This window comes from Neofelis nebulosa, chromosome 4, assembly GCF_028018385.1.
Source record: "Neofelis nebulosa isolate mNeoNeb1 chromosome 4, mNeoNeb1.pri, whole genome shotgun sequence".
Classification (NCBI taxonomy): Eukaryota; Metazoa; Chordata; class Mammalia; order Carnivora; family Felidae; genus Neofelis; species Neofelis nebulosa.
The window spans coordinates 114,525,679-114,547,013 of record NC_080785.1 but is presented as its reverse complement, the minus strand read 5'-3'; the positions used below and the strand labels follow the sequence as shown (position 1 = coordinate 114,547,013).

The window sequence follows — 21,335 nt, the reverse complement described above, 5'->3', positions numbered from 1 at the left end:
GTTCCCCTCTTCACCACAGCCGTCTATCCCCTCCGAGCCCGGCCAGTGCGCTGTTTGGCCTTTGGCAAACTACCCCTGTCTCTGGACCTCCCATTTCATCCACTAGCAAATGAAGGAGCTGAACTAAGGTGCTTCTTCTAAGGTCCCTCTGGGCCCTGAATGAGGGCAGAATTCCTGTCAGTAGTTTCCTTGGCCAACCCCTGCTTGCACACCTCAGGGACAGGGGGACTCATACCGCCTGGCTCCGACTTCTTTCTCCTACGAGGCTGAAATCTGCCTCCTTGTAATCCCCATCCCCAGATTTCTCTGACTTACAAAGCAGCTGAGCTTCTGCAATTTGTAAGCCCGAGGTAGGAAGACGGTTATGAGCCTCCTCTGGCTTCCTACCTTCCCCAAGGAGAAACCCCCAACTCCTCAGCCACCTGTAAACTACATTTCCTGCCTTCTTGCATGGCCCTCCCGTTCTCCTGCAGGTATCTAGTTCTCCCTGCTGGGGGCTCAGAGACACTGCTCGTGTCTGAGGTCCTCAGAGAGGGACCTGAGATTGGACTTCTTGAGAGTTGTCCCATCACTTTGGGACAGGACGAGTTTCATCCTTCTGGCTGGTTGCCTGATCATAGAATCAGTGAGGGAAAGAGCCTTCCCAGGACACCCAGAAGACCCACAGCGGATTTGGGACTGGAACTCAGGGTTCCTGACCCCCAGCTTTCCGCTGCCAAGGGTCTACTCAAAGACTTAAATAGGAAGCAGCTGTGAATAAAAAATCCTCTCTTTAGACATTTACATTCAACTTAAGTATATTACAATTTTTAAGCTGCTTATTAAAAGCTACCATATCTCATTTCTTTTTTTAAAAAATGTTTTTAAACATTTATTTATTTTTGAGAGAAACAGAGACAGAGTGCCAGCTGGGGAGGGGCAGAGAGAGGTAGACACAGAATTGGAAGCAGGCTCCAGGCTCCGAGCTGTCAGCACAGAGCCCAATGCAGGGATTGAACTCACAAACCACGAGATCATGACCTGAGCTGAAGTCAGACGCTTAACTGACTGAGCCACTCAGGTGCCCCAAGAGCTACCATATTTCACTCGAAAAATCCAAATTTAATTTCCATCTGCTCTTAAAACCTTGCAAGATTTGGCAACTAGTAACAACAGGCCAGAGCTGAGCACATGGCTGCCTGCTGCAACTTTCGATCGCCTTCTCCAGGTCCCTCCTGGCCCCGAGTGAGTCCTTCCCTTGCCCAGGTTCCCCGCCTGGTTCTGGGGGAACCAGCCTGGAGGCCCCAGGGAAAGGGTAAGGGACGGAGGGCCAGCAGGAGAGCAGGCTCGGCTCCCTGCCGTCATGCTGCCTCTCTATACAGCTGTGAGCCCAGAAGGTGGGACGAGAGGCAGGCAATGCCAGACAGCCACCCGGGACTCCACGTATATGGGAGGTGTGGACAGAAGGGGAGTCACCCCGGGACGGAGCTCTCAGTTTACAAATGTGGCTCAGAGAGAAGCTCATGGCTGGGAGCGCAGACAGGAGGTCGAGGGGCACGTGACAAACAGATGGATGGTGGCTCAAATGCCTTCAGAGGACGGCGCTTTGGCTATCCACCTGGCTTGGAGGCAACCATGAGGTGCAAGTTTGGGAGGAGGCCTCACCCACACCCTCCTCCTCCCCACCTCCACACCCTCCTTCCCTCCCCGCCCCCCCCCCCCCACCCCGCCAAAACCCATTCTCATCAAACCTCTGAACTTGGGATGGAACAATATTTTAAAATTAGGCTTTGAAGGGACACAAGTTAGTGTAAGGTGTCCCCCAGGGTTGAAATATGTGGTTGCTGTGGGCAGAGACCAATTGGAACAAACATCCAAGACTGTCTGCTCTGCCCCAATTAACCCGTTAGTTTCTGGGCAGTAGGGACATTCTGGATATTCCCAGGGAGGGGCTGGGTTTGCAAGAGGTAATGGCGGGGGGGCGGGGGGGGGCGGGGCAGGGAGGGACATGTGGAAAGCTCAGGACCATAGCGATCACAGATCTGTCCCCAGACCCCGTATTTCAGGATTTTCACAAATGACAGGTCCTATCAGCATTCTGGCTGAGTGCTGGGGTCCTTCCCTGTGTCCTCTGACAAATTACAATGGGTCCGATGCTGCAGGAACACCTCAAGGGCCCAAGGGCTATCCCAGCTCAGACAGACCCCGGCTTCGTGGCTTCATGTTTTCCTCCCAGGCACACCCTGGCCTGCTTCCTCTGTCTAGGGAAGGATGGTGCCTTCTGCCCAGCCACCCCTCTCCCCCCACCAACACCACCTCCAGGCCATTCCTCTGCCCACAAGGAAACCGGCCCAGCCCAAGGGGGAGCCAGGGCCCCAGGACATCCTGGCTCCAGATTTTTAAGAGAATAACAATAAAAAGAGTCCAGAACAAAACAGTGTAGTCTTGGAGCTGGCCCAAGCCCAAAGGTTAAGAGAGATTCTAAGAAAAGGATTTCTTGGAAAGAGCCCCAGTTTTTGCCACAGCCTGGAATCTGCAGTATTGTTAGAGAAATTTCTGAGGGGTTGGTGGTAAGGAGGGGACCTCGGGGTGGGAGACTGGCAGGCACAGAAGCTTGGAGGACTGAGGGCCTGTCTCAGGCAGCAGATGGGGCCACAGATCTGGGGAAGGGGACACCAGCACGGGCCGGGCTTATCCAGAACATGGCTCCAGGGTAAGAGAAGGCCTCTGGGTGGAGCTCAGGCTTCCTTCCCAGCTCCTTGTCTCCTGTCTTACTGCTTCAGCACCATGGTCCCCACTGCTCCCAGGATAAAGCCCTACCTCTTAGCCTGACATGCAAAGCTACTGTCACCTCTCAAGCTTCATCACTCACCTGCCCCCCTCAGAACATGTCATTGCTGCCCAAACGCTATCACTTGTCCTTCCCTGTGAACATACCAAGCGTCACACCCTTCCACTTCTCATTCTCTGCTTGGCAAATTCCTCGCCCTGCCACAGTTCTGCTCTGAATGTCACCAGAGCCTTCGTCCATGTGAACTGTTTTTGTTCCTGTTTCCCCACATGCCTGCTGACAACCTCAACCCCTCCAGGGGGCAGGCAACGGGTTTAGGACCCAGAGAGGGCAAGCAATGTGCCCAAGGTCACACAGCAAATGGAACAGCTGACAGCCAGTGGCTGGCTTTCACTCTCTCCCTTCTCACCCTCCCGCACCCCCATATCCAGCCTCGGCCCCACGTGCTCACCACAAGGAACGGCCCTTCCGTCTGGCAGAGGCGGATGACCATGACCAAGGGGACACACATCATGGAGGACAGGGCCAGGCTCCAGCCCAGCCCGATGGCCCAGGTGGGGTACACGTAGACTTTGTTGTAAGTCAGGGGTACGTACTTGACGAGAGAGAAGATAAAACATCCCTGTGGAGAGAGATGGGGCAGTCAGGGGGGCCCTGGCATCAGGAGCAGGGGGCTCTAGGAGCAGGGCAGGGCCCACTCAAGGGGCCTTATGCCCTTCCTTACTCGGCTGCCTGAGGACCTCCCCTGGGGCAAACCTGACCACGTCGCTTCCCTGCTCAACACCCTTCCATGGTCCCCCAGTGCCTTCAGGATCCAGTCCAAGTCCCTCAGTCCGTCCAGCAACGTTAGCCAAGAGCTGTGCCCCTTCACCCCTCACCAGCCTGCCACCCCCTCTCCATGTCCGCACTCCAGCTGTCCTGAGATCCTTCCAGCTCCTTAAGCTGCGTGCCCTGGGGCCTTAGAACAGGCTGTTCTCTTGACTCGAGCCCTTACCCTCCATCCTCATTTAGCTCGAATGGTCCTGTCTTCGTCTTACGTGTCCAGGCCCTGCCCGGACTCTGTCAGGTGACCATACCTTTCCTTCCCAGAAAGCATACGGTTTTAATTGCTTCTTCACACATGCTCCCCCGACCTAACTGAATCGGCGAGGGCAAGCAGGACGTCTCTTTTGCTCCCCTGTTTCTCTAACACCTGGTGCAGCTCCAGATGTACACAGCAGGTGCATAATAAATGTTAGCTGCCTGGGTGAAAGCCTTTCCTCCCTTCCCCCACTCACCCATCTCCATCCCTGACCCCCAGGACAGGGTGTAGACCTGGGTCTTGCCCTGTGGGGGTGTGTCCAGCCCCAAGCCCAAGCCAGTGGCCAGTGGCCATCAGTATCCATGAACAGTGGGGTGCGGTGAGCTCTGAGCCCCAAAGCCTGTGCAAAGTCCACATTTCCCTGAGAAGAGCACATAAGGCTGGTTGGGAGGGCCCAGGGCTTGTTTCTGGTCAAAATTATAGCATCTCATATATGACCCAGGATTGCCTTGGATGGATCCACAACGTAAAAAGGACTTAAATCTTCATTATCTAATAACTGCGGTTTGACGGGAAGACAAATCCACATAAATCAGAATTGGTGGCAGGGGAAGGGAGAGCATTAGGCTACAGATACTTTCCCGGGGGCAACTACCGTTTGCCTGGCCCTGTTGTTGCTTCCATCCCTAAGGGTGGGGTGTAGCTTAGGTTGGGATGGGGCCCAGGAGAGCGCTACTCTGGGCTCTCCCAGCACGAGGAAGCTTAGTACCTGCCCCTTCACATTCCTCTTTCCACTAGGGTGACCTCATCCCACTGCCTGGGGATACAGCCTACCTCTGATCTACCCCTCCCTCATCTCAGGGAGGGACAGAGTGGTGACAGGAGGTGCTCACAAACCACTGTCGAGTGAGGACAAGAACACGGGCTCTGAACCCAACTAAATTCATCTCCCACGATAAACTTGCCAGTTGTTGTGGCTGCTGGTTGCTACAGCTTATTGCATTTTGTGGGGAAAACATGCACCTCAGATGAGAAGGCCACAGCCATACTAAATGACAGCAAACCTAAGGTTGTCGCCTGTCACTCACCTCTCACTGCAGAGCCTCCTTGCCATTACAAACGGGGGAAACCAGGGCCCCAAGAGAAAGGAGGTGCACACTGCGAGTTCACGGCCGTGTTGATTTATTCTGGCCCTGAGAGCAGGGTCACTGAGGGGAGGGCCTGTTCATCCCTCAGCACCTGGTTCCTAAACGCAAGGAACATTTCTGCCATTTGTGCGCCTCATGGCACGAGCCAAGAATGGCCTAGCAGATGTCTTCCCCTGCAATTAGCTCCAAAGCTCACAAGTGGTTTCAAATAATGACAGGGAAGAAGAGGACTTCCCTTCTGCCAGAACCTCTGGGGAAAAGATTGAAATGGAGTGTCTGGGCATGCTCTAACCTGCATTCCAAGATGGCGGGCAAGGGAAACCTGGCGCGGGGGTGGGGGGCGGGGGGAGAGGAATGTGGCACATCACTGCCCTTGGGTCCTGGGTGGGTACGAAGCTTCCTTGTTCTTGGGAGAGTCCAGAGCATCTCTTTGCTGGGATTTCCCCTTTCTGGACACAACTCCCACCCTGCCATGGAAACACCACACTTCCAGCGTCTATGACCTCTCTCCATTTGACACCCTAAAGGCCCCTCAATTGGATCAGTGACCCAAACTGAGCTCACGAGCTCCAGAAGGGCTTGGGGAAAGGTTATGTGCTTTGTTGTGGACTACCCCTGAATTTCTTGACATGTCCCGACACACCTTCCTCTTCCGCAACGCCTTGCCTTTGCACGGCCCAGGCTGGTTCCTCTGCCAGGAATGCCCTTTCTATTTTCTCTTCCCGACAAGCTCTTACTTATTCTTCAAAACTCATCTCAAGGAACTTTTGGGAGCAGCCTGCTGCCTCACCTCTCCCAGGCAGAGGTGTCACTGGGCTTGTTACAGGCCAGTGCTTGGCAGGTGCTGAGCAAAAAATGGTTCAGCAGGTGATAAGGTCAAGCCCCATGGACAAAAGGCTAGCACCCACAAGCCAGGCAGGGCAGAACTCACAACACAGAGAACTGGAGTGACCACGGCCCAGCTGTACTTCATCCAGGGTCCAGGCCGGTAGCCAATCATGTCCTCAATACCGTCATAAAGGTTATCGCTGCCTAGGAGAGACGGAGGGAGACAGAGAGTGACACTGTGCCCAATGCCAGCATCTGCCCTGGGAATTGCACAGCAGGGGCTCAAGGGCCACGAGGGGGACTCGGGGGTCTGCTCAAGGTCCCTGCTGCTCAACACCACATAGATCCAAGAGTGGCAGATGTTCATCTGAAATTATGTGAAACTCAAATGTAACTGGGCATCGTATATATATATATATTTAATTTTTTTTTTCAACGTTTTTTATTTATTTTTGGGACAGAGAAAGACAGAGCATGAACGGGGGAGGGGCAGAGAGAGAGGGAGACACAGAACCGGAAGCAGGCTCCAGGCTCCGAGCCATCAGCCCAGAGCCTGACGCGGGGCTCGAACTCACGGATCGCGAGATCGTGACCTGGCTGAAGTCGGACGCTTAACCGACTGCGCCACCCAGGCGCCCCTGGGCATCGTATATTTTTGAGGCAAACTTAGGCAGCCCCCAAATCCTGGTGTGGCCAATCCAAGGTCTCAAGAGGATTAAAATAGACCATGTCCGGGTCCCAGAGCAGTAAATCATAGATAGACCCCCCTGCACAGACAAATTCTGTGTTTCTCAAAACATACAGTCACACCCTGCACCTTTAGCATGGGGAGAATATGTCATGTGGCCACAACGATATTATTTCTGTACAAAAGGGGAAGCCTTGAGGGGAAAATGCCAAGTAGGGAAAGACTTTGTGTTCAACTCAGAGTGAATTCCCCTTAGAATTCTGTTTTGGAAGCTTCTAAATACAGAGACCCAAAGAAGAGACTTGAGAGAGTATATGCCAAAGTCTGTACTCACCATATATCCAGGCAATAACAAAACATTCAAAGAATGCAACCCACAAAAGGCATACACCGCTAGCTGCATAGTAGTCAAAGAGTTGAAACACATACATGCCACCCTATGAAGAAAAAAACCAGAGAAGGTTGACTTGTTATTTGGTATCCAATTCCCTTAATATATAAAGAGCTTTGACAGATCAATAAGAAATAGAAAACCCAAGAGGAAAATGGGCACAGACTATGATGACTAGATACATGTGTAGAAAGATGCTCAACTTCATGTTTGACAAATTTAATTAAAAAACACAGACACACAGGGGCTCCCAGCTGGCTCAGTCGGTGGAACGTGCGACTCTTGATCTTGGGGTTTTGAGATCGAGCTCCACGCTGGGTGCAGAGATTACTTAACTAAATAAAATCTTAAAACACACACAAATACACACAGGAAAATGAAAGCAAAAGATGTTTTCCTCATCAAAAATGATGGGTTTCCAGAAGCAGGTGCTGAAAACTAACCGGGGCCAACAGAGGATACTTCAGTGAAAGCCAACTGCTCAGTGTGGAGCTGTGATCTGCCTTTGGTGCATGCGTGTGTATGCGTGTGTGTGTGCGTGTGTGTGTGTTTCTTAAAGACATTTCTAGAGAAACAGTCATTTGCATTTCCAGTAGGAAAAAGTGGTGATGTGAAACCTGAACGGAGTTTGGGAGCAAATGCAGTGATTTGCTGGAGAATGAGGGGTGGTAGGTGGGGAGGGGAGCACAGGACAGCAGGCCCCAGGCCTCTGCCAGGCTTCCGTGTTTATCTTAGCGCAAGAATCTTTCTTTTCTGCTGCCTCTTCTTAGACAGCTGGCCCACCTCTGCCTTAGACACTGTACTGTTCCTGCATCTTTTTTCCCTTCTGGATGGAGCCTCCTCAGGGCCCCGCCCACCCTCTGAACAGTGCACACTCCCTGCCGACTACACAGGCCCAGCACCGCCGGTGGTATCTACCAGGAGGTCTGCATTTATCTGTTTGAATGTCTCCACCTCCCCTCCGGGCCTGAGAAGGGCTGTGGCACAGTCGTGGGTGAAAAGAGCTGCCATTAAAATGGATTTCGGCTGAAGCACCTCTCTCCCAGGCATCCTGGGACGAGGGAGAGACGGAGGGCAGGGGGTGGCCAAGGTGTTGCCATGGTAACAGGAGAAAGGGTTGGGAAGTCTGGGTCAACTGCTGGGTCCTGAGCTGTCTCCTGCTGCCCGAAATGTAGGCCAGGTCCCTTGGGCAGGGTGGGATCCCTGAGCTGGGTGGGGCCGGGAGACAACCCATCTCAGTGCTGCAGCCTAGCTACTGCCTCCACCAGTGGGAGGAGGGGCAGTACAGCCTTGGACTGGTCTTTGAAGCATGTGTAGGTCACCAAGAGCCCTGCAAGAGGAGGTCCCTCGGGCCAGGTGAGAAAGCCACCTACCTCCGTCACCATCGCCAGCCCCAGCAAGTAGCTGATGCTACATATGAAGGCGATGAAGATTTCCCGACGGAAACCCTTCCTTAGGAAGGATGGGTAAAGATCGACCAAGGACGTGATCTGTCCTTCGACTTCAACAAACTGCGGAGGAGAAGAGAGTGGTTGAGTCCCAGATGCCCAGCACCTCCCCTCCGCTCAGAGAGGAGACTCCTGGCACTCACGGAGTAGCCTGCGGGGTCAAGACCAAATGTGTGAACGTGGTCTCCTGAACTCTACCTGGGGAGCCCCGCCAGCCGGTCTAGCCACGGTGGGCCACACACAGTCCTCCAAATATCCCACATGTCTGTGTCTTTGGTTCAGAATGCCTTTCCCTTGTCATTTAAGACTTCACTCAAGAATGACCACTTCTCTGAAGCTCATGCTGACCCTCACCTTCTCACACTTGCTGGCACATATGTATTGGCACAAACACCTCCCCCCATCTTGGTCTTGGTCCTTTCTGACACCAAGGGCAGTGCCCCCTCGTCTCTGGGCCTGGAGTGCCCAGGTGGGCTAGGGACATGTGGTTGCTCAGTGGACACATGAAGAATGAATGGGTAACTCAGGGCAAGTCTGGACCCCCATTTCCCCATCAGATTCACACAATGGCTTTAGCTCTGTGGGGAACGTGGATCCACGAGGAAATCCTGCACACCTAAGCGCCCACGTGTGTGAGCCACATGCTAACTGTGACCCCAGGAACCCGTCCCTGGGCTCCCAAAGGTAAGGAAACCCATTGAAGAGGCCCTTCCTTGGGTAATGTGCTAGGATGATTCTCAATCTTTCTAACATATAACTTGGAGACGGAGCCAGATCATTACATGGAGAGCTGCCTCTGTTAAAATGCAGCAGGAAACTCTGTCCTATGGACACTTATTGTCATGGATGTAACCAGTGCCCGATGGACGGGTTCCACCCTTCTGCGGCTACTGGTCCGGGCAAAGACTCCTCCTCTACCTCTATCTTTGGGGCAGAAGCATCCGGAGCACAATCTAGAAATTAAGCTTCAGGACCGAAGGGCACATAGAAGCAGTTTACATTTGGGTGACTACTGCCAAAATGCTTTGCCAGCCAACATACCCTCCAAGGCCGGTCTGTCTGATTCCTTTAAAAGTCGAAAAGCTAAAGCCTTGACCCTTCTGTTCTTGCATCTGAGAGAGGCATTTGGGAAGGATGTTTCCCCAGCATTCCTACAAGAGAGATCCCACCACTTATTCCTTTGGGATGCATCACAGGAGGATCAAGGGATACAAACCGGGAGCGAATCCCTTTCATGGCTGAGAGGGGCTGGAGAAATGATCCTTTGTTGCCAGGAATTCAGGGAAAAGAGGAGCGAGAGGCTCTTGAAAGGGGCCCAAAGAGGAGGGGCTGATGTTTTGACCTCGGACTGATGTGTCAGCCACAGAGTTTTCAACCTAAATTACCACTGAATTACAGCAAACCTGCGGCCCAAACATTAAGCTTCAAAAGGAGTTAAAGACAAAGGTTCTTTCCTTTTTGAGATGGGGAAATTAAAGGCAGGAAGGTCCAGTGTCACTGTGGGGCAGGGTCAACACCAGCACACGCCCCTCATTTCCAAGCTCCCTTCCATTTCTGGAGAACGCCAGCCCCAGCCCTCAGCCCTGCTCCACCGGCCTCTTCAGACCTCCCTCACTTAACAGCTATGTGACCCTGATTTCTCCAAATGTCCGTCTGTCTCCCCTGTAAAATGGGAAGGTCTTGCCTGCTCGGCAGGGAGGGGACAAAGATGTGAAATCACAAGAGTAAGCTGGTAATTGGGTGATTGCTGCAAACCCACGTCAGGGGATGAGTGAGCTCCAGGGAGATGGGGGCCAGCTCTCTCCTCCACCGGTGCTGCTTGTTATCTCGTGCAAGCATCTGCCTCCACGTGCATGCCACCCCCACCCCATCTCACCAAGAAATACGCAGTGGTCCCTAAGTCAAAGAGCGCTCCCTGCAGATGCCAGACATCCTGGGGTGGGGGGGGGGCAGGCGGGGGGCATTTCCTTGATGGGCACACTCCATCAGTGAGAGGCCTCTGCCTGAGGTTGGCTATGGATCTCTGCACTTCCATGAGAGGAAGCTATTTGGGGGGAACTCCAAGATAAGGCCAGGAGGGATGAACTAGCAGGTCAGGGAATGGGTAGCCCCAGAACCAAGCCCATTCCTGAAACCAGCTGTGCGTGGCCTCGGCCGATCCCTTGTTCTTGCTCAGCCTCAGTTTTCTTGGCTCCACAGGGCAACAGTTGTACCCAGCTGTAGAGACGCTACAGATTAAAGAGTTTACATATATATATAAAAACAGGACAGGGAAAGGGCCCCGGAATGGGGAGTTGAATTTAATGGGGACAGAGCTTCGTTTTAGGAAGACACAAAGGTTCCGGGGGCGGGTGGCAGCGATGGTCGCACAACAACGTGAATGTACTTCATACCGCTGAACTGCATGCTTAAAAATGGTTCAGATGGTCCATTTCATGTTGTGTATTTTGCCACACACGTACATAAAAAGCCCGACATGAAGACTTGCCCACAGAAACACCTCGCAGGACAGCGCTCTGACTATATCACGGTGCTGGTGGGGCGTGAGACGGTCACCAGCATCTGCAAAACCTTCCCCCCCCCACCATCTGCGAGTTCACATTTAGCAAATAGATGCAAAGGAGGGATTCCAACCTAGGCCATCAGACCCCTGAGACATTATGTCCTAGCTCCCTGGGTTCAAATCCTACTCATGCCCTTCGTGGGATATCAATTAGGCAGGTCATTTGAAGGGCTCTGAGCCCTGAGTTCCAGGTTCTGAGTGGAAAGGGTGCCAGCTCCCTCTGAGGCTGGCTTGGAGAGCTCACCAAGATTCCCTGAGCCCGTTGGCCGTCATGAGGCCTGGCTCAGATGTGTGCCTCGCCAGCCAGGCCCCACCTGCCTCCCAGGGAGAAAACTTAATATAAACCACCTCCACTCCCTCCGGAAGCAGCTTTCTTGGCCCAAGAGGCCCATTTTGGGCCCATGGAGACGTCACGCTTTGTCATTTATTAACCACTCTCTGTTTTTGTTTTTTGCTTTCACTTAGAGCTTTGGAAGAAGTTATAAAAGCCATTTGCTTGGGGCCTCTGAAGGCCAAACTCATTAACGAGAGATGATTAATGGACTCCTCTTGCTGTTTATACAGCTCAAGCCCACCAACAACTACACAAGTATTTTGTTTTCAGTCTCCCAAATGTTTCCACTCTGTCTTCTCTGCTAATCCTGGTCCCCTTCCTGCCAAATCCTTCACTCTGTTCTTGACCTTGCTGGCAGACTGCCTCCTCTCCTCTGCCTGACCTTCTAAGATGTTCCTCCTATCTGGTTCTGAGTCCACAGGGACTCACCCTGGGCAGCGACTTTGAGGCTGCTGCCCAGGGGGTGGGTGGTGAAGCCCTCTCCTGAACTGGCAGCAGGTCTCTGGACCTAAGATTTCCCATGAGGCAGCCAGATACCCAGACCACACAGAAGGCCGCAAAGTGCCTGCCTTTCAGCGATGGACCTCAGATGATGGCCTGCCACGGTGGTGGCACTGTGTACAGGGCTCTGGTCTGGACATACCACCAGCCCACCCTGCGCATCCTAACTCTCCACTCCTGGATCACGCCTGCCCTCTCAACTGTCATCTTGAGACTACCCCAAGGAAAATACACATATCCCCAAGGGAACTCTAACAGTTTTCCAAGCACCACATGCTGCTCTGTATCAGGCACTGTGCCTGGTACTTCATACAAGGCAATGTGGGTAAAATCACACCCATTTACCAGATGAGAAAACGGAGTCTCAGCGAGGGGAGGGAACGTGCCCAAAGCCACACAGCATGGGGGCTTGGAACTGTTACTCCGAAGCCAGTCTCAGCCCCTGGTTGGCTCTCACTGACACACCCCATGGAGGTCTGAGCCCTGGAGGGGCGGGACACAGGGGTTCAGAAGTGCAGGAAAACAGTGTTGGTATAGATGGGAGTCGTGCCTTGGGAGGGCAGAAGCTGGGCTGGCCAGAGGACAGGGTGGGCCTGAGCGAGGCTCCCCAGTGCTGGAGGATCATGGTTTCACTCCGTGGGACGCTACTCACATGCGCCAGGAATCACAGAACACCATGTGTGGTTTGGGCTTCTCTGGCTGCACTTAGGACAATCAGTGACAGCTTGGGCAGGCACTGTCGCCCCTTCCCTGAACTGCCTGCCATGTCCTGGGCCCCTGTGTGGACCCTACTCACATGCGCCAGGAATCACAGAACACCATGTGTGGTTTGGGCTTCTCTGGCTGCACTTAGGACAATCAGTGACAGCTTGGGCAGGCACTGTCGCCCCTTCCCTGAACTGCCTGCCATGTCCTGGGCCCCCGTGTGGACCCTCCACAGAACACATCATCATCACCACTTGGCCTTGACCTTCTATTTCCTGTCTTTAGTTTCATTTTAACCACACGCCTCAGGTATCCATTTCCCCTTGCTGGGGCCAAAGACCCGAGCTTTGGGGCAGACGTCCTCCTCCTGTTGCCCTGAGGCCTTTTCTACCCCTGGGGTCTTGGAGGAACCCTTGCTGGCTGAAGCTGGTGCAAGTCTGATGTGAGGGCAGGAAGGGAGGGAACGTGTCACACATGGCACGGTGAAGGGCACCTTCCCAGAACCACACTCCCCCGGGCACTCCCTCTGTATGGCGTCCCCTCGATCTGGACATACCTGGCTATCCAGTCCAAGCAAGAGAAGCATAATAAAAAAGAGAATGGACCAAAACGTGGGCAGCGGCATCATTGTCACAGCTTTTGGGTAGGCAATGAAGGCCAGGCCAGGACCTAAAGGGAAGAGAAAATGGGGAGGGGCAGAGGGGGAGGCACATCAGTGACCCAGCCACCCGGGGCACTGGAGCTCACACAAAGACACTCGGGACTGAGGCGGTGTCCCAAACCCCAAATGCAGGGAGGAGCCGGGTCTGAATCTGTGCCTGGGGGAAGAGCCCAGGCCTGCCTCCCTTTCGGATGGGGTGCACTGGGGCTCAGGTGGGGCCCCGTTTTAGCATCTGTCTCCTATGCAGCAGTACAAGTGGCCTCACACACCAGAATCCGGCAGACCTGGCCATTTGGGGGCGGGAGATGGGACCGAGCCTGGGACCCAGTCTGCCGGCTTGGAAAAGGAGGGCTCCCCAAACCAGAGTAACCAGGCCAACGTTTGCTGGAAGGAAGCAAAGGGGGAAAGATCTGGTTATCGGACTACCGAAGCCCCCGTTGGCAAAGAAAAGGTTTCTGCTTCTGAGTTAATGACTAAAACATTGTGAAAGAATACAGAACCATGCCCTGCAGGGCAAACCTCGCTTCAGGGGTGCGTCTGTGCACCCCACTGAGCAATGTCAGAGGCAAGGCCCAAAGCTAAAGGGAGGTGTGCGCGGGGCAAGACCCCAGGATCCGGAGACCCGAGACTTCCATTCAGGTCTCACTCCACCTTCTCTTTATGTCACCACGCACCCCTGCAGGGACCTGCTTCCCCACCTGAGAAGGGAGGGGCAGGATCCAGGAAATGACTCCCAAGGAGACTTCTCGTGCTCAGATTCTCAGATGCTGAGCCCACTTCCCTAGAAAAGGGCTTCTGGTTTCTGAGGAGGGGACTCGGACAGAATCTGGAGGCCCGGTGTGGGAGACGGGAGCCCCGCCAGCTCAGGGGGCACCTTTCTGCCTGGAAACATTCCAGAGACATAGAGAAATGTCTCCTCCTGTCTCCGGCGTGTCTGCGGGGAGAAGCCAGGGGTTAAGACCTGTGGTTCTAAGAGGCGGCAGCAAGCAGCAAAAGAAAGGAGGCCTGAAAGGGCCCGGGCTGAAAAAATAAAGTAAGATCCACAACTTAAAAATAATAATAATAATAAAAATAAAATAAATAAATAAAAAAATAAATAAGGTCAAGAAATGTGAAAACAAAAAGGGCTAGAGGCCAGGATATTTAGAGCAGATATCAGAAACCAAATGACTAGCTTAAGAATGAGAAAAAAACAAAACAAAACACAACAACAACAAAAAAACCACCAAAAAAAAAAAAAAAAAAACCCAACCCAAAAAACCTTTAAAATAAATTGGAGCCAGAAACCGCACAGTAGGGCGTTAACCACAAATGTGGCAGGCAAGGGCGAGTCCTTCTACTGTCCAGAGTCTACTCGGGTATCCTCAGACGGCGATGGTAGCAAATCCCACGAGAAGTGGTAGAAGGGGCGGTCCTACCAAAACCCCAAAGTCCAAGCTGCAACGGAAGCCCCATGTGCACCTCGCTGGGGCCCCCCTGGTCCCCCTACACGTCAGCTCTGGCCCGACTGGTAAGCGTCACTGCGTGTGGATTCAAGTCCAGCCGACTGCGAGACAGATGTAAAATGGGGCCCCCCAACCCCCACCCGCCACCCGCCGCCCACCTCCCGCCGCCCGCTGGGGCCTGGGGGAGGTTCTCAACACGCTCGTTTCTGTATTTCAGTTTTGCCTTTCTCAAGCCAGCCTCTGGGAGAGGGTCTGAGCATCTTTCTCTAAAAGCGCACGGGGAACTATAGAGAGAGAAGTCCATGTGAAGTCACGCAGCCGCTCCGAGCACCAATGCATGCCCCTCCGCGAGCAGAGAACGCGCCGCTGCACGTGCCGTGTATACTCCGTTCGGCCAAATAATTATCTTGTTCAAATGCACTTCGCTCAATATGGTGCTTGTTAAAAGCTTATTAGAGAAATAATCACCCTTGAGGTATCTGTCAGCTGTTCAGACATCACCGTGGGGAATAAACAACAAGGTCTTTGAAGTGGACAGGAGGAAGAAAACAACTTAGGGTGATGATATATACACATATAAAAGTACCTGGTTGTCCACAGAGAAAGATCTATTTTAGATATCGAGATATATATATATAGATATATATATATATATCTATATATCTATATATATATATATCTCACCACCAATTCACTCCATGCTCCTGGCAATCACAACTGCTTTGCAAGCCCTCAACTGAAAAAAGCAGCTGCAAAGAAGCTGCAAATGGTCTTCCCCTCATCACTGGACCTGCCAAACTCCCAAGTGGGTGTGGATCTTTCTGGAATTAACTTTCTGTGTCCTCAGTCCCTGGCCTGCTTCTTGGGGCCCTTGGGGAAGGAAAGCTATGTCTGATGGTCCAACCTGGGACTGGGGGCCAGCGGAGAGATGCGTGGGCTTGCCACACTTGTCCTGTGACACTGCGGAGCGGGCGGTGGGGAGGGGGCAGAGAACGTCTTTGCCAAGCAAGGATGAGAGCAGGGCCCATGGGCTCTGAGGTCAGAGAAAGAGGAGCTCAGATGCATTCTCACACAAGGAAGACCAGAATTATCACGTATGTCCAGGGTGAGTGGGAAGGCAGGAGGCAGAGGACGTCCTCGTGGCAGAGGGGCCTGTCCAGGAGGTGGCGGGCGCCCTGTCCAGGAGACCCCAACTCGGATCCTGATCAGCCTGAGCAAGGCCCTTGCTCTCAAGCCACTGGTCTCCTCATCTGCAGAACAGACGTCTAAATGCACAATGCTGAGGTACCCCTGACCCCCAGCGGTAGGGTTCTGTGGCTGAGAAGCCAGGACGCCACCCTGTTTTCAACAAGGGCCAGGGCAATGCCATGGCAAGGGCTCTAGCTATGCCTGACTCTGGTCTGTGGTGGTCCCTGGAGTTAGGACACTAGGCTGTCCTCTGGACCTGAGAAGGGCCTCAGTCCAGGACCCTCGCCTCTCTCCATGTGGGCCCGGAGAGGTCGTGAGAAATCGAGAGGTCGGGTGCAGCAGAGGACATGTACAAGTTACCAAACCTTCCAGGCAGCTGATGAGCACCCACCCGGTGAATGGGCAGGACAGGAGGGAGGTAGAGAAGCCACAAAGATAGCCCTTGGGGAACTCGGGAGCCTGTGGTTCCTGTTCCCGTATCCAAGCCACTGCAGTTCTATGGCTGCAGTTCCAGGACTTAGCACTTCCAGCAGCAAGTCCTAGAATACTGTGGTTCTGAGGCTGTCGGATTCTAGCAACTGAAGGCTTTGTCATTTTCAGGTTCCAGAACCACCTTCCTGGAGCTCCAGGATCCCAGCCTAGGATCCCAGGCTTTGCAGAGTTCACGATTCTAAGACTTTCCTCTACTTCTGGAAGGAGCACCCCACCAACAGGGCCCCACGTCTCCAGGGGGTGACACTGTCCCCACAAACTACCCCCAAACTGGGTCTGTCACGGTCCCAGCGGGCGACCGCCATGCCCACCGTCTCTCTCCCACCCCACTGCCTACGGTGGTGGCTGACACAGGGCAGACTCCATAAATCAATAGCATCGGTGGAATGAATGAATGGGTTTGCTAGAGGGAGCGCACTGGGAGCAAAGTGCAAAATACAGAAACCAAAGCTGAGAAGGTGGTGATGGAATGCCGACTGGTGGCTGGCTTGGGCCTGAGTTAGGAAAGTGGTTTCTGTTGCTGAAACCAGGAGTTTGCTGGGGAAGGAGAGGGAGGGAAGACCACACAAGAGTAGCTAAGTATTCCCCCAACTTAACCAACCCCCATGTTTCTGCTAGCCCCTTGGGCCAAATTGCAAAGTGCTTAAAATTTAGCTTTTGTTCTCTTTGATACGTGGGGGACATCTTGGTGGGGGGGGTCCGTTTCGGAAACCAGGCTCGTCCCCCCCCAAAGCCCCCTGGGGTCTGGCTTCATGCCTGCAGTACTTGGCTTACACACTAGGTGGCAGTGCCCACCACCACTGCCACCAATACCACCATACCTGACTCAGCCACATCAGCAATGTCCACCCCTTGCTCTTGTGCCATGAAGCCCAGGATGGAAAAAATTGCGAAGCCAGACACAAAACTGGTACCACTGTTCAGGCATCCCAGCAGCATACAGTCCCTAAGTTACACATATGTCAGGGAGCAAGTTAATTCACAACACAAGGAAGCCACGCTCCCTACTTCTTCTCTTTTTTTCTTTAAACATCATCATTTCTAAGGTTTACCAGGCCCGCTGGCGCGACACTTGCCTGTACGAGTTGTACTTGTATTTGTTGTAGCTCCCCAGAGAGGTCATGGCTCCCAGGCAGATGGCGTAGGAGAAGAATATTTGGGTCCCGGCATCAATCCATACCTATGGGGGTTGGGTGGGAGTGGTAAGGAGAGAGAGAAGGGGCCGTTAGGACCAGCTTCCTGGAGGGGGCAGTGCGGGCCCTGGGCACCTCAAAATGTGCAGACTCTTGACTGCAACGAGAGCATTTGTGCTGGAATCCAAGGCGTCTTTGAAGGCAATACTGAGCTGCAAGGAAGCTCACAAGTCAAAGAAACCCCCAGTCACTGAGCGTCAGGATTAGGAGGATGGACTTTTGAAGCAGACAGATCTGAATTCCAACTATGAAATGATTGTGGGCAATAGGACTCCCGCCTGGAGCCTCAGTTTTCACATCTGTACCATGGGCTCCACTGCCCTGACGCACAGCACTATCATGCCTATTTTCGGAAAATAGATTCAGCCCAGTGCAGGCACAGGGTAAGACCGTGAAGTCAAGGCCGCTATCGTTACCGTAACTGCTATTGTCTGGGGACCCCCGAGTTGGAACGGGGGGGATTCCCGAACGGATTATGCAGGCAAAGCTGCTCTCCAGAACTTTCCTTGAGGAGCTCCCGATGGCCACAAAACTGCCTTCCCAGCTGTCCTCTGATGTTGGCCAAGCCCCCTATCACCTAGGAGAGGGCGAGAGGGCAGTGGGGAGGAGACCCAGAGCAGCACAGGACCTTAAAGGCAACTTGAAGGTTGAGGATCCCGGGGACAAAAGGTCCTCAAGTGGACCAGTAAAACATTGTAGGGTGTTCTCCAACCTCCCGCGGTCACATGGCTGACTGCCAGGAGCCAGACGTTCAGTATCTGCCCCCTGACATTCCAAGAGCTCATCGCCAACTCTGAATTCTGACCTCGGCCAAGGAAGCCAAAAGCGGCACTCCTGAGCCGACTCTCCCATCCCCTCGAGGCAGCCCTCTCGGCCACTGTGGGCAAAGGCCAGGGGCGAGGAGGAGGCTGGCTCCTGAGACCAGCCCCCCTTACCTGGCACAGGGCCGGAAGAAGACTATAACTGGCTGGCCTCAGGAGGCCTCGACATGAAAAGATACGCCCACAGCGGGAAGGGCCCATGTGCATGGTGAACAAACTGCCACAGCCCAGCGGAAAAGTACCGGAGCCGGACGGCCCGACCAGATGCGTGTGCCCAAGAACCGCGGAAACTGGGCCGCCAGCTTCGCTTCCCCCGCACCCTGCCCTGCCTGGCCCCGGGTGGGAGGGAGGACAGGCTACCTCCTGGTGTACCTGTGGGTCCTCCAGGCGGCTGATGTCGGGGTACAGATAAAACTTGATGCCTGCGCCTGCACCGGGCAGTGTCAGTCCACGGACCAGCAGCACCAGGAGCATGGCGAAGGGGAAGGTGGCCGTGAAGTAGACAACCTGTGAGGGACGAGAGGGATTCAGGGGAGCCCGTGGCCTCACCTGCTGCTGTCAAATTCCAGCATTCCCTCCGGAGCCGAGGGTCTGGAGCTGAGCCTGCTGCTTCACTTGCTGTGTGACCTTACATATATCGTTTAACCTCTCGGGGCCTCAGTTGCCTCACCTGTAACCTGGGTATCACACAAGTACTCACCTCACAGATTTACTGAGATTCAATGAAAGCAATCCTATGAATATTTACTGAATATCTAGGCCCTGGAAATAGAGCAGTGGACAAGGCAGAAAACAAATCCCTGCCCTCACGAACAGACACTCTAGTGAGTAAAGAAGGAAGATGGAAAGTAAGAGTGTGAACTATCAAGTGTATGTGTAAAAGGCTGACCCCAGGGGTGCCTGGGTGGCTCAGTCTGTTAAGCAGCTGACTTCGGCTCAGGTCATGATCTCGCTGTCTGTGAGTTCGAGCCCCGCATCGGGCTCTGTGCTGACAGCTCGGAGCCTGGAGCCTGTTTCAGATTCTGTGTCTCCCTCTCTCTCTGACCCTCCCCCGTTCATGCTCTGTCTCTCCCTGTCTCAAAAATAAATAAAACGTTAAAAAAAAATTAAAAAAAAAAAAAAAAGGCTGACCCCAGTGGTTGGCATGTGACACTCAGTACGTATTAGCTAACATTACAACTTTTAGTACGACTCTTACGGTTCGGGATCAGTTAAGTGTGGGTTCAAATCCCAGCTCTGTCCCCTCTCTTGCTGGGTGGCCTTGGGCATGTTGCTTAACCTTTCTGGGACTGTTCCCTCATGTGTAAATGGAGACAAAAGTAATAAAAGACCTCTGTCAAAAGCTGAGGTGAGTGCCTGGCACTTCGGTGCTCAAGAAATGGGGCCTGTTGTTGACTGTGATTTTGTAGGAAGGACACGAGAACTTCTAGGAGGAGATGAAGTCTCTAAAGCCCCTTGGCCAGGAGATGGGGAAGAGCCTCCACTCCCTTGGGGCCGTGGGAGGCCCATGGCCTTCCCTGGATCACACAGCACATCCCAGGCAACCTAAGGCCAATTGGAGGTGGGGACCAGAGACGACCGAGGCTGTGCCGTGCCATTGCCAAGGGCCTGCCCTCCATATCCTCCCCTGTCCTGAGAGCACTGGTCTTCAAACACCCTGCGGCCTCAGTCCTCTTAGATGGATTTCCCAATCTTTTCCTTCAACCTGAGAAGTTTCCAGGCAGGGTTTATGCCTGGGAGGGGCTCAGAGGTGCACGGCTCCGAACAGACAGCGAACTCCTGGTACTTCCAGCAGGACACTGGCTGAATGAGGACTCCCCAGGCCCGAGCCCACTTCGTGCTCACTACACCCCCCCTAAACTGGTGTGCTGGCCACCGTGCTGACAGAGGAGGAACCGAGGCTCAACAGGGCTTGAAGACTTGCCCAGGTCATCTAAAGAGCACAGGACCTGCACCCAGGGCCCGTGGAGGTTAACCACCTCGCTCTGAGCAAAGGCATGAGGTATTTCACATTGCCGATGGAGCACATACAGAAAGGTCATGTTGACCACATGCTAAGACTAGGTCGCAGAGCCCCTGACTCCCTCGGGACCTCAGAAAGGAACGACTATGTAGCCAATGCACCCATTTTACAGGTGAGGAAACAGACACCCAGAGAGCAGGATGAATGTGTCTGTGGTGCTGGGGGGCGGGGGCGGTGCTAGGTTACTGCAGCCAGAAGTGCCCAGGGGGGTAACAGATGCCAATGGAGGGTGACAGACCCTGAACCCCACCGATCTGGCACAGGAACCCTCACTGGAGCACAGTTCTTGGATAGCCAACATCCCTTTGAGTAGAAATAACTAGAAAGGGCCTCTGGAAAAGGGCAAGAAAAAAGCTCTCAGGACCCGCCTGGCTCGGCTGCCCTCAGCCAGTACTGCCAACCAGCATTTATTGAACGCTTACTGTAAGCCTGGTACTATTCCAAGTGCAGTAACTTCTATACTTAGTTGGTCCTGCCCTACCCTAGCCCTTTGAGGTAGGTTTCAGTACTATCTTCGTCTTTTTTTTTTAATGTTTATTTTATTTTTGAGAGAGAGAGAGAGAGAGAGAGACAGACAGACAGACAGAGTGTGAGCAGGGGAGGGGCACAGAGAGAGAGGGGGAGACACAGAATCCGAAGCAGGTTCCAGGCTCTGAGCTGTCAGGACAGAGTCCAATGCAGGGTTCCAACCCATGAGCTGTGAGATCATGACCTGAGCCGAAGTTGGGTGCTCAACCAGCCGAGCCACCCAGGTGCCCCGTGTTCATCTTGAAGGTGAGGAACTGAAGCCTTTGCTCAGAGCAAGGTGGTTAATCTCCACGGGCCCTGGGTGCAGGTCCTGTGCTCTGTAGATGACCTGGGCAAGTCCACGGCTTGCCCACACAGGTCACACTGCACTTAAGAGGCAGAGCAATAAAAAGCCCTTCTGTGGGGCACCTGGGTGGCTCAGTCGGTTAAGTGTCCCACTCTTCTGTTTTCGGCTCGGGTCACGATCTCACAGTTGTGAGCCCTGAGTCGGGCATCATGCTGAGCATGGAGTCTGCTTAAGATTCTTTCTTTCTCTCTCTCTCTCTCCCTCTGCCCCTCCCCTGCTCGCACCTGCCCCCTCTCTCTCT

The 21,335-nt window shown here is 53.6% G+C and overlaps 1 protein-coding gene across 4 annotated transcripts in view; it reads right to left on the bottom strand.

Moving 5' to 3' along the window:
* SLC6A6 (solute carrier family 6 member 6) overlaps nt 1–21,335 on the bottom strand; it is an 88,858-nt gene that overhangs the window by 4,555 nt on the left and 62,968 nt on the right. For all 4 annotated transcript variants that reach the window (XM_058725873.1, XM_058725877.1, XM_058725874.1 and 1 more), the window contains 8 exons: nt 18,570–18,704; nt 17,260–17,363; nt 17,005–17,129; nt 12,954–13,066; nt 8,220–8,357; nt 6,790–6,892; nt 5,871–5,971; nt 3,222–3,392 (listed from right to left, as the gene is read on the bottom strand). In XM_058725873.1, coding sequence (XP_058581856.1) covers nt 3,222–3,392; nt 5,871–5,971; nt 6,790–6,892; nt 8,220–8,357; nt 12,954–13,066; nt 17,005–17,129; nt 17,260–17,363; nt 18,570–18,704 — 990 coding nt within the window. The remainder of the gene's footprint in view (nt 1–3,221; nt 3,393–5,870; nt 5,972–6,789; nt 6,893–8,219; nt 8,358–12,953; nt 13,067–17,004; nt 17,130–17,259; nt 17,364–18,569; nt 18,705–21,335) is intronic.